Raw genomic sequence first — 12,269 nt, forward strand, 5'->3', positions numbered from 1 at the left:
TTAAACTCGATCCCTTTTGGGGACCTTCGAGATTCGAGTTCATTTGGTTCCTTCGCGCTTCCGTAACGGCATGCAGTACGGCCAGTACTAAGAGCCAGCTTTTCTCCAGCTTTCGAAAAGGAACTACTCCCCACGGCACCGAAAACCATCACCGCCCGATCCTATGGCCACGATCTGAGCTGACCGATGGTTCCTTGTGCTCCTTCCCTTTTCCATTGCAGCCGCCACGTACACGGAGAGCCTCGCGGCCGGTGCCGCCGGCGGTGGCACCAATATGGCGGCCACGGCCCTCACCAGTGCCATCACGATCTCGGACTCCCGGCCCAGCCTGAAGGAGACCGCGGCGTCCGTTTCGGTGGCGGGCCACATGGCGGGCGGGGCCACGACGACGACAACCGCCACAACGACCACGCAATCATCGCTCGGTCCGCCCGCCATCTCGTCAGCCAACCATCTCGAGATACCGAGCGGCAACAACCCGAACCTGCTCAGCCCGGACATACTCAACCAGCGGCGAGGTTGGTGAACTCGATGCGAACCGTGTGTTTCTTGCAGTACTCTACAGTGAGTGTTGTTGTTTTCTTTGGCGTTGTTTTGACACACAAATACGCAGGGAGTCGCCGACCGTCGATTCTGCCCGTGCCGGACATGTTCACGTCATCATCGTTCAGCATTTCCGGCGAGGACGGTATCGATGGGGAGGACAACGAGAGCGACGACGAGCTCGACGACGACGTGCCTTGGCGGTCCCCGTCCGAGAAGATTGCGTAAGTATCTGTAAGGCCGGCGAGCCGGTGAGTGCATCATGTGGGTCCTGGCCCACAACACTCAGCTCCCGGGACAGATCTCAGATCGGTGACATTTTCCGGCGGGGACAATGGGTGAGAAATACTCCCTCTTTGGGGATGGAAGGTTGGCTGGCGGAGGAGGACAAATTGCCCACCGCGAAACACACAACTGTCAGATGCAGTGCCAGTGCCGTGTGCCTCGTGTTGAAGGATAATCTTCCATCACATTGGCTCAAAAGGAGAGATCCTACCCCGGGATAACCCGGAATCTCGGGGCCTATAAATAACCCGGTCTCGGTGTCGGTTACACTCACATCAAGCCCCCACTGCTGACGTGCATCGCCCTCGCTCTCTCTCTCTCTCTTTCACCCTCCGTCGCTCTCCGTGTCGGGGGAACGGATTGGATTAGTTAATCGAGCCAAATGGTGATCGGTTTTAGTTGTCTCCAGGAAGTCCAATTAGGTTCGGGCAACACATGGGGGCAACCTGCAGTCCGACGACCGGCACAGGACGAACCGGAACGAAGCCTTTGGACTTTTGTCAAACGTCTTTTGTCTGTCACTGAGTCAGGCGGGGGAACTGGGCGGACGGAAAAGTGCGTCATAAACCCCCTTCCCGTGTGCCCCCGGTTACGATTACGAGGAGATTGGCTGCTTCCGGTGCTGAATGAACGTGTGTTCGTAAGAATCTCGGTCAATCGGTGGTTGGGCGTATCGATTCGCTTCGTTTCTATTTTAAACACTCCCTGGACCGCAAGTCGATTGAGCAGACCTTCGCCCAAGGAAGGCAGTTAAAATGCTTTGCTACTAGTTCCTTAATTGGCTCCTAGTCTTTCTATCAACTTACTTACTCCTGTTTTCAATATAATGACACTCATTCGCCACGATCTCGCTACACACTATTGGCTTTTCGCAAAATTTCGGTGTTTCATTTTTTACTACTATTTGGTCTTTTTGTTTTTTTTTCGATCGAGGGGCTTGGAATCCTATTCTTCCCTTCCGTGTTTCGAACTATCAAGTCAAAGTTTTATGTTAGTTTTAAGAAGACTTAGCCCACACAACAATACTGAGGTCACCGTGTAGTGCGCGATGGTGTAAATTGCCTGACTGTTAAATATAAGTGGCCGCCGTCCGGTTTCAAAGCACTTCCAGGGCAGCTGAGCCGATCCTTGAGGGAACTCTACACCCTTTTCGTATCGTGTTTATTTGTCCCCTCTTCTCGATCGTACTGTTTACTTTCGTTTCCGTACTTTTCATTTCCCACCTCTTGTCCACTGTTGTTTGGATTTCATTTCTTAAGGTTTGGTCTCTTTTTTTTATCGTTTGTTTGTTTGTTCGTTCGTTTCTCAACTCGACTCGCTGTAACATTTCCTGAACCTTCCTTTTACTTCTTCTCTATATTTTTCCACATTTGGTCTGCACGTCTCTGCACGAATGAACCCACCACCGCTGCCACCACCACCACCACCACCACCGCCGCACATCACCCGGTCGGTTCTGTCCTTCCTAAAAACATAAAACAATACTTAAAAACCAACAACACCAACCGATGGTAAATTAATTCCAAACCACGTGAAATCTTATCGTCGCAAAAACAAAACACCAAATTCAACAAACCGAACTTTTGGCCGATGAACACACATTTCGATGGTTTCCGTGGTTCAATGTAATCAAAACAACCGCCTTCGCGTCCTTTGTGTGTTTTCCTACATATGCACGTAATTCACACAAACACACACAATTCCCGTTGTGTATACCGCACACCCACACGTTTGATGTCCAAAAAACATAAACGCATACACACTCTAGCGCCGGAAGTGCAGACCTTTCTCTGCTGCAAACGGTTTCGCTCGTTCTGAGCTCATCCGGCGAATCCAAATGTTGTAGTTCGACATCCGAATCCAAAGACTCGACTCATACACCCCCTGCATGGCATACTGATTGTTCGCGGTAAGTGTTTTCTTCCTCACTTCCTTTCTTCTTCTTCTTCTTCTGCTTCGATCGTTACCGTTTTGCTTGCCACATTTTCCACTGCCATTCATTGCCGTTCGCTTGACATCCTGTACCGTTTTGTTGTGTTTGGTTTGCTCATGTCACGTTCACTTATGCGTTGAGTTGTTATGTTTACTATTTACGTTGCTATGCTGTCGTATGCCTGCTGCGCTGCTGCTGCCGTATGTAACGCACTGTGCTTTTGACTGTATTTGAATGTGTCTGGACAGAGACTTACAATCTACGTTATTCGGATTGCAATTTCGGCGCTCAATTTTGCAATAAATTTCTACACTCAAAGTGCTTCCGTCCAGGATTTTATTGTTTACACCGTTTACTGTTGCGTAGAAATATACTCCGGGACGGAGAGCCGGACCGTTTTGTCGCTCAACTGTAAGCGTGGGAAAACCGCCGCCACCGCAGCGCAATGTTGTAATCCTTTAGGATACCGCGTTTCGGGCAGTACCATTCCGTAAATCTTCCACTAGGCCACTTCGTTCGCACCCACCCAGGGAGGGCAGGCTAATGCAATAAATCAGCAGACGAAGCAACGACCGTGGAGCGAATGGAGGCGCATGGTGTAGCATCTTAAGCCGTTTGCGGTGCTTGAGAGAGTCCCTCGTCGTCGTCGTCATCGGTGGCGGTCGAGCGGGTGACACACAGCACCCACTCCATCCGGAGGGGCTAAACGATCCGGAAACGGAAATGCAACCCCGTGTTCGCTGGCGTGCGGTGAATCGGTAAAGATCGGATAACGACGTCGACCGTCGTGCGGATGCGGCGCCATTGCGGAACCCATTCGAAGGATATCGACTGTCTAATGCTCGGTCGAGTGTACACCGGCCACAGGAAGGGACGGAGATATCGCTCGAGATTCTAATGTGTCCGGCCGCCCGGCCGACTCACACTGGCTGGGTGGATTAATATGCAACCCATTAAGGATATTGAACACCGATCGATCGTTTCGGACGGCGTGATTGTTTCTCTTCCGCGCGTTCTAGCTAAACGTTCTGGTTCCATACGTCGGCTGTGTCAGGTGTGTTGTTTGTAATGAACGTTGAACCTTTTCACTCACTGATCCACCTAGCCCCGAGTAATGACCCCGGATGCGCTCCCATCATGGGGCTGGGCAAAAAGTGGCCCCGTCATGGCACTAATGGTGGCGAACGTGAAACACGATAGAATTCGTTATCGTGCATCGTGTAAAAACAATCACGCGGAGTGAACGAAAAACCTTTCATTTTCGCTGCTGCAGGTGAAAATTGGTTCAGTTGTAGTAATCTGTTCGCGTGGAAGCGTGATGGTGCACTTCCATTTAATTGCACTATTGCGCGGAGGTCCCTTTCGGACGTCTGTTATTAATTTTGCTAGCATTTTCCAGCAGGTGTTCTATTTGCTTTTTATTCATACGTCTTCATGAATCGATAAGTTTGATGCAACTTATCGCCAAAAATGGTAAACAATGCTGGCCGGTTTCAGTTTATACGCTCGGGTTCGGGAGCTTCGCTTGAAGTTAGCTGTCAAATAGTGCAAGATTTAAGTTGGCACAGAAACGCATTACACAAAACTAAGCAATCTCGCTGAAATCCCGAAACTTTTGAATCAATCGTTTATCGCTCAGCAACCAGCGTAATGCTGTGCTCCGTTTAGTGCTCTGTACCTCCACGTCTGCCTGTAGAGTTGATTACATTTATATTATGACTGTGTTTTTATGTGTGTATATGTTTTGTTGACGCCAATGCGCATCCGCAGCGGAGCTCCAGGCATTGATCGTAGTAATCGTTTCCGGTACGAGCGTACAGTAGTGCCCGCTAACCTTACAAATCTCGCCGCTTGCCGCCGATTGGCTCGTTTCCGTTTTACTCTAGCTCCTAGTTACGTTGTAAGTGTCTCAGCGCCGCCTGTGTTGTTGCTTCCTGTTTCATTCGTTTCGAGAGCCTGCCAAATCTCGGGCGATTGGTTCGCGGATTGGTTCCGACGCCCGGTAGGGTGATAGAAATTTTCGCATTCCTCGTCATCGAAACGTCTCGAAAGTGAGATCACGCGTTAGTGGCGTCATGTGACACCCATTCGAACGAGCATTTCGAATCCCTTGGCGCGATCTGTCCGCTAAACAAACCGTTTTCGATACCGTTTCCGATACCGTCACCATTGCAGGATCGTGAAAGGCTTCCCACCCGTCTCCCCGTTCATCGGTGTCAGCCCCACGCTTTGTTTCCTGCTGAAGGAGAAAAAGCCGCTGTGTTGCTTACAACTTGCTCAAGTAAGTGTGTCCGCAGATTGTGCGATCCGGTACGCTCGCCCCCTAAAGATAGTTTCTCCTTTTTGCCGCAGGTCTGTGAACACTGTAGTTATAGGAACGCGAAAGAGTACCAATGGCAGAACAAGACCATCATCCTGGCCGCCGACTACGCGTCGAACGGAATCTACAATTTTATCATCCCACTGCGAGCTCACTTCCGATCGAAAACATCGCTCAATCCGATCATCCTGCTGTTGGAGCGAAGGCCTGACATTGCCTTTCTGGACGCAATATCCTACTTCCCATTGGTAAGCAGCCATCCGAATGCAAGGGGTACGCCATCGGCTTATTGTTCCCATTTTGGCGGGGTGCCCTCGGCAGGTTTACTGGATGCTAGGGTCAATCGACTGCCTCGATGATCTGCTCCGGGCCGGAATTACGCTGGCCGAAAACGTGGTCGTAGTGAACAAGGAACTGTCGAACTCGGCCGAAGAGGACACTCTGGCCGACTGCAACACCATAGTGGCCGTGCAGACCATGTTCAAGTAAGCACCGATACCGATTCACGCCGCTCCAATGAGCCGATCTTACGTTGTGCCGTTCTAGGTTTTTCCCTAGCATCAGAAGCATCACCGAGCTGTCGCAGAGCTCCAACATGAGGTTCATGCAGTTCCGAGCGCACGATAAATACGCACTGCACCTGAGCAAAATGGAGAAGGTACTTATCGGACTCTCAACCGCTCCGCTGCAGGACACTCACGTTTTATCCTCTCCATCTGAGCAGCGGGAGAAAGAGCGTGGCTCACACATATCATACATGTTTCGTCTACCGTTTGCCGCGGGGAATGTGTTCAGTGCCTCGATGCTGGACACGCTGCTCTATCAGGCGTTCGTGAAGGATTATGTGATTACCTTCGTTCGGTTGCTGCTCGGCATCGATCAGGCACCGGGAAGCGGTTTTCTCACGTCGGTAAGTTTCGCCCGCCACCGGTGGTAAGCTGCTAAGGAGCTCATTCGGATGGCGTGCGGCGGCATGGCGGCGATGGGGGACACACTTCGACAGCATTCCACCCTGAGTCGCACAGCTCAAACTCAATTACACCACCGGTGGACATCAAACGGGCTGGCGTTCCGTTCAAATGCTAGGTTAATTCAATGATAAAACTTTCACCCAACGATTGGATCTCGTGACCTTTGTCCCTCTTCTTGCGTACACTGGTTGCATTTTTAATGCCCCTTATCCGGCCGACCATCCCGCGTGGCTACAGCATTTTTAACACTCATCCACGTCCCGCCCCCAAAACACGGTCGTTACAGTTCGGCTGGCAATGGCAATCACTTTATTCCGTTTTTTTGTAGATTGGCGTTCGGACACCATCAAAGCATTGCTTCCTCCATTCCATCGCCGTAAATGAAGCTCTCAGTTTACAGCTAATGTCGAACCGAAAGCGTGGGTACAAGTTTTGATATCTTTTTTTAACCTTTCTGCCTTTTTGTGGTCCGCTTTGGTGGTCTTCCGGCTGAAACTCGCAGATGAAAATCACCAAGGACGACATGTGGATCCGTACGTACGGTCGGCTGTACCAGAAGCTGTGCTCCACGACCTGCGAAATTCCGATCGGTATCTATCGCACCCAGGACACGTCCAGTGCGGACGCATCACATGTGAGTAGTTCGCCAGTCGCCGAAAAATGGCGTCCGTTTGGATCTTTCGGGATTAAACATTGTGTGCGGTTGCGACCATCGGTGAGTCCAATTTAAAATCAGCAAACAGCCACAAGCTAAATAGCAAACAAACAAACAAACAATCAAACAAACCAATCAAAAACAAACAACCTCAGATTTTCCTCAATTAATGTTCGCCACGTTTGGGTTCGCTTTGGTTTATCAGTCTTTGGTTTGTTTGTGTTTCCATCCATTTTCCATCCACGCCTCGTTGTTTGTTGATTTATGATTTTTTCTTCTGTTTTTCGCTAACCATTAACCACCATGCTTTAGACCAAGCTCGTTTAGTTTACGTACCGAATGGAAGGTCTTCCCGGTCTTTTATTTGGTTTCGGACTCTTCCTTTCGGCCCAGCCGTCCCGCTGCTACTTCAACTGTCCCCTGTCTGTCTCTGTTCCCCCTATTTCTACTCAGCTCTTCTGCCTCTAACTGTTTCTTCTTCTCTATTTCTTGGTACCTTCGGCCATCATCTGGCTCCCTTTCGGTTTTTTGTTTTTTATTTTAGATCTCATTCTCAAGTAGCATCGTGATGCTCTCGAACTGACCTCTCTAGATATCCGTTACTGCTTAGCAAGCCTACGGCTGAAGAACACATTTTCTAAAACTATAGTACCATCTAGACAATCAAACTCAGGAGTAGATTCATGTCGGAAACATACATTAGCACCTTTACCTAGGAAGGCGTTATCTGTGCGACTCGAATCCGGTGCTGTCTCAACCGTCGGAATATCGGAAATGGATCAACAAAAGCAAACCACTATTGTATTCTTGTGTATTTTTCTCTTTCTTTGCATTCTTGTTTGTGCTCCGCTTTTGGTTATTATCGAATCGAAATTCGGTGATTGGCCCACTCTGTAGCGAAGACTTTGCCACGCAAGCAACGCCACACAGCCGACGAAAGTTAGTAGAACAACGAGTTGGCCTTCGGTTGTTTTGTTTTTCGCTCAATATTTACTCACTTTAACTCGTTTTTCTTGGCTCATGTCGCCAGTTTTGTCCGTTTCTCCTCTGTCTTTATCGAACTATCGATTAATGATTGCGTTACGGTTGAGCTGGTGCCACTTCCTCCGAAGGGCCCATTTGTTATTTCCATCTCTCTATCTCGTTCGCTCTTTCTCTCTCTGTTTGAAAAGAAAGTATTTTTACATCATAGCCTATCGCTACTAAGCTTTTGTAGATCTGTCGACGTATCCATTGATCTTCTCCAGTATTTTGAAACATTCCATTACCAACCAGTTCGGATCGTCCACCGCTGATTGTCTTTTCTTACTCTTTCTCTTACTCTTTTACATCTAACTTTTGCTACTAACTTTCTTCCTACCCCTTTGTCCTGTCTTGCTTAACTGAGTTCTCTTGGCCCTTTCTCTTACATTTATTGTTTTAGTAGTTTGCACAATCGTTTGCTATCGTTTTCCCGTTTCTTTTCCTATCTATGATCGCGTATGAGCGCACTTTTCTATTTCCTCCTCTCTCTCTCTCTCTTTCTCTCTCTGTTTTCGCCTATTTGATGCCTTTTGGTTTTTGCATCCTCTAGTCGCAGAAAAAGCCCTAATTTCCCTATCACCTAACTAACTAATCGCCTATTACTAACAAACTGTAGCAATCTAAATAATGTCTAAACGTAAAGAAATGCGCTATAGAAAGCAGAATCGAAACAAATCTTAACCGAAAGCTGGACGAATTATTTGATCGCACACGCACACAGTGAGTTGTACCCTTTTGTTGATATTTTCACTACTACTGCTACTCTACCTAACAATCTGTAATCTGTACCCCCCAAGTTGAGCTAACTGTTCACAAAAGTCTAAAAAGTTTGCAGTCACCACACCCGTCCGATGTAGAGTTTCTTATTTTGTGTTTGTGTGGCTCATCCCACTGGGCAATTGGTGTTCATTTGTCTTGAACCTGGGAGCTTAGCTAAATTGCGAGTAATTTGGTTCCTTTTTTGGATGAGTTCCTATTACTTGTTGTTAGCCAGTTTGAGTGTGTAGGACGTGTTTCGTTACGAGAGCAAAGCATTATGCCGGTCGTGTGATGATTGAACACTTTCGTAGTAGATCTACGCGGAAGCGGAAGATTCCTGGTAGTAGTAGAGCCCTGAAGCATGCAGGCTGTGGAAGCGTCTCCCGTTGGCAGTAGGAATAGTGTATCCTTAGTGTCGTAGTAGAACTTTCTATTTTCTAGTGCGTTTTCTAGTGATAGAGACTCTCCAAGGCCCCGGGCCTGGGCCATCGTTAACGGTCCATCTAGTGCGGTCGTTCATTTATCGGTAGCTTAGCGCAGCACGTCCATCGTAGAAGCTCCCCATTAACGATCACCCCGAAAAGCTTTTCTTTGCTTTCATAGACAAAATTGTTGGCAAAATTTAATCAACATTTATCTCTTCGACCATTGCTTTACTTAAGTATTACACCAACTGTTTGTGTTATAATCCCCCGTTCGCAGGGAATCCCTGCCCTGGGCTCCCAGCGCAATGCCGTTCTAAACTGTTCTAAAAATCATGTGTCTAGTCCCCCCCACTGGTGTGTCAGAGACTGTCTCGTCGATTGAGCCGTACGAGAAGGTCCAAGATCTGTGTCGTAGCCTGTGTCCTGTCGCGGAACCGTATCGTAACACGTACTTTAACTTGTGTTGCCATCGAGTAAAATAGTTTTCTGTTTCACCACACATTTAAATTCACCACCCCAGACACTTCGAGAACGGGCAAATGTGTTACGTGTTTCGTGTTTACTAAACTCTTGTGTTCCATCACCTGCCACTACTCACTATCTGTTTGTGTTTTCACTCTCTCTCTCTCTCTCTCTCTCTCTCTTCTCTCTTTCTCGATTTTTACCATTCCGTTTCGTTTGTGTGGACGTTGCGACGTTGTGTTTTGACTAACTTTCGATTCTCATTCGATTCGACCATCTTACCATCTTTCAAATCCTCGATAAACGCGGCCACTCTGTCTCGCTCGCTCGCTCGCTCGCTCGCTCTACTGCTCGCTTGTGCAATATCTCGCGCATGTGTTGTCATGAAAACGCCATTTAGTACGAGGAGGAAGTGGTTACGACCACCGCCACCGCTAGCAGCACCTCGGCCAGTGGCGCACCGATCAAGGGCGTCGCGGAAGCGAACCTCCGGGGTGTTACCTATCGTCCACCGCCGGCGACGGTTCGCAAGTCGTCGTCCTGTCTGGGTGGATGCACCGCCCGTAAAGGATCGAGCGTAAGTTCACGTCACTCTGTCATTGTCTTTCCCGTCACACCGTTTCCTTATCGTTTTCCTGTTTTGGGTTCCGAGAATCCAGAAGCTTTCGGTTGTTCTCTTTGGTTTATCGGTTCGATATTCGTCTTCAACTAAAAAACAATTGGCTGCCAGATAGATCACACACCTCTACTTTTTTGTTCACCACCCTTTCCGTTCCGTCACCAATGTGTGTGCTTGTGTGTGCACTGATTCCAGTGCAAAAAGCTCTCACCGATCTCAGTCCCCGTGTTAGTAGTCTCCTCACAAACCGGAAAGCCACACCTGAAATCACCAACCAACCCAAACATCAAATGTACGATCACTTGCTCGTGTTTTCCGTGTTCTTCCTTTCGACACGTGTTTCCCTTTCACTACCCACTAGTGTGTAAGTCTCTTTCACGTGAGAACGCACAATACGCAGCACACCACACCATTCACGATAGATTCATCCACCGGAAAGCAACCAACCGATCTGCCCCAAGCTGCTGCCGCAGTGTTGAAGTCTTTCGTTTTCTTGTTGTGTCCAGTATCTTGGTGAAAATTCCTTTCCTGAAATTGTAATCACTGACTGACTTTGGGACGCTGGTGCCGTTCGGAGTAGCGGAGTGTCCGTCGTAGTGGAGAGCGTACTTTGCGTTGCAAGACCTGTTTGTAGCAGTAGAGAAAGCGAAATTGCAAAGGAAGAAAATTATTGGTCCCCCCATTTCCTATTCGTCGATAGCATGTTGTGAAGGGCCCAGACCAGAGCCCAGCGGCGCAAACTGTTTTCACTTTTAAATCCTTCTCTTAAACCCGTCTAACGATGCAACCTGTGTGCGCCGCAGCGGTGGTAAGTATGTAATGCTCTGTACGGATGTTGTGTTTTCCCCACGAAACTGAACGAAGGAACAGATACGGGGCCGATTGCAACAAACCTGGGGTCGGTAGCGTTACAAGAAGCATGCGTTTCTAGTGCGTAACGGTGTGGGTCCCGAAGTGGGTAGTTGAGCCTGAAAGGAGTGCGCCCTACAAGAAATTAGTTCACGGGTTTCTATGCCAACACGTTGGCTCCTAGCTGCTAGCTTAACCATTCATCAACCCACCAGTAATTGATAGGCTCAAATTAAGATGAATTGCGCGGCTGAAGTTGAAGTTTTTCTTTAGACTCGTAACTTTTTTGTTCGTTACTGTGTTTGCATTGTGTTCGAAAATGGCTTCAATTTGTCTGTTGTTCAGCCCATCAATCAGAGTAGGCTTGTTGCCAGTAGCTTGTTGTGCATTCAAATTTCCCTAGCCCGAGATCCCCGATTAAGTGCATCACAATTGGGTGCTTCGAATCCCAGGCTGTCGACACCGTTGTCATGGCATCATTTCTTATGTTAGGTGTTTGAATTAATTTCTTCCGTTTTACACTAGATGGCATCACTCACTAAATATAACACATATTTTTTTTATGAAATATGTGTTTGATAGCTTCTATCATTGCGCATCTAACGCGGTATAGATTGTCAGGCGGTATAGACAGCCTGGCGAACCAGGTCCATAGCAACCAAAGCGAAATTTTCACTTTTCAACTGTTATGATGTGCATATGGTGGGATATGAAAGGTGTGGTGTACTTTGAGTTTTTAAAACCTTATGAAATTATTAAAGGACAATCCAATGCTTTGGCAATGCTTTGGCCATAAAACGACGAGATTGGGATAAAAGACATGATAGGCTGATTTTGCAAAATGACAAAAGTCGACCCCACATCTCAAACCCGGTCAAAACATATCTCGAAAATGTCGGATGGGAATCCCCACATTATTCACCAGATGTTGCTCTTTCGGAATAGTATTTGTTCCGTTACATGAGTAACGATTTGGCAGCACAGCCGGTCACTTATTATGAACGTATTGAAAAAAGGGATTCTGAGGGGATCGTTGATAAAGATAAGAAGTTTCATCGACACAGAATCGAGGAACTACCTAAAAGATGGCAGAAAGTAGTAACTAACAACAGCCAATATTTTCATTAAGGTAGTCATGTGTGTGTTTTTTGCTGTAGCTAGGACACACATGTTGAATAAAAACGGAAAGAATTAATTCAAACACCTAATAGTATCTCGCCGTCACTCGCAGAAGAGTGCGCACGTGTCAACTCTTCCTTCCTTCGAGTTTGAATTTTGAATGCAACCGCCGCCATCTTGTAAATTGCTCCCATGCTGCCTGTGGGAATTGCACTACTGCCCCAGCTACTTCACATGGCCCCAAAAAATGGGGCGCCACCAACAACTGCACCCCAATCTGCTTGCCCCATGATCATCTCACCTTCC

General features: G+C 47.9%; 1 protein-coding gene across 1 annotated transcript in view; it reads left to right on the forward strand.

Annotated features, from left to right (window-relative positions):
- The window catches only part of LOC131215725 (potassium channel subfamily T member 2), a 38,779-nt gene that overhangs the window by 24,714 nt on the left and 1,796 nt on the right, over window positions 1-12,269 (forward strand). Inside the window, exons 15-25 of the mRNA XM_058210118.1 lie at window positions 222-518; window positions 614-767; window positions 2,597-2,737; window positions 4,937-5,042; window positions 5,114-5,329; window positions 5,403-5,566; window positions 5,628-5,739; window positions 5,806-5,991; window positions 6,555-6,767; window positions 7,605-7,646; window positions 9,777-9,953. Coding sequence (XP_058066101.1) covers window positions 222-518; window positions 614-767; window positions 2,597-2,737; window positions 4,937-5,042; window positions 5,114-5,329; window positions 5,403-5,566; window positions 5,628-5,739; window positions 5,806-5,991; window positions 6,555-6,767; window positions 7,605-7,646; window positions 9,777-9,953 — 1,808 coding nt within the window. The remainder of the gene's footprint in view (window positions 1-221; window positions 519-613; window positions 768-2,596; window positions 2,738-4,936; window positions 5,043-5,113; window positions 5,330-5,402; window positions 5,567-5,627; window positions 5,740-5,805; window positions 5,992-6,554; window positions 6,768-7,604; window positions 7,647-9,776; window positions 9,954-12,269) is intronic.

The sequence above is a fragment of the Anopheles bellator genome, chromosome 1, assembly GCF_943735745.2.
Source record: "Anopheles bellator chromosome 1, idAnoBellAS_SP24_06.2, whole genome shotgun sequence".
Classification (NCBI taxonomy): Eukaryota; Metazoa; Arthropoda; class Insecta; order Diptera; family Culicidae; genus Anopheles; species Anopheles bellator.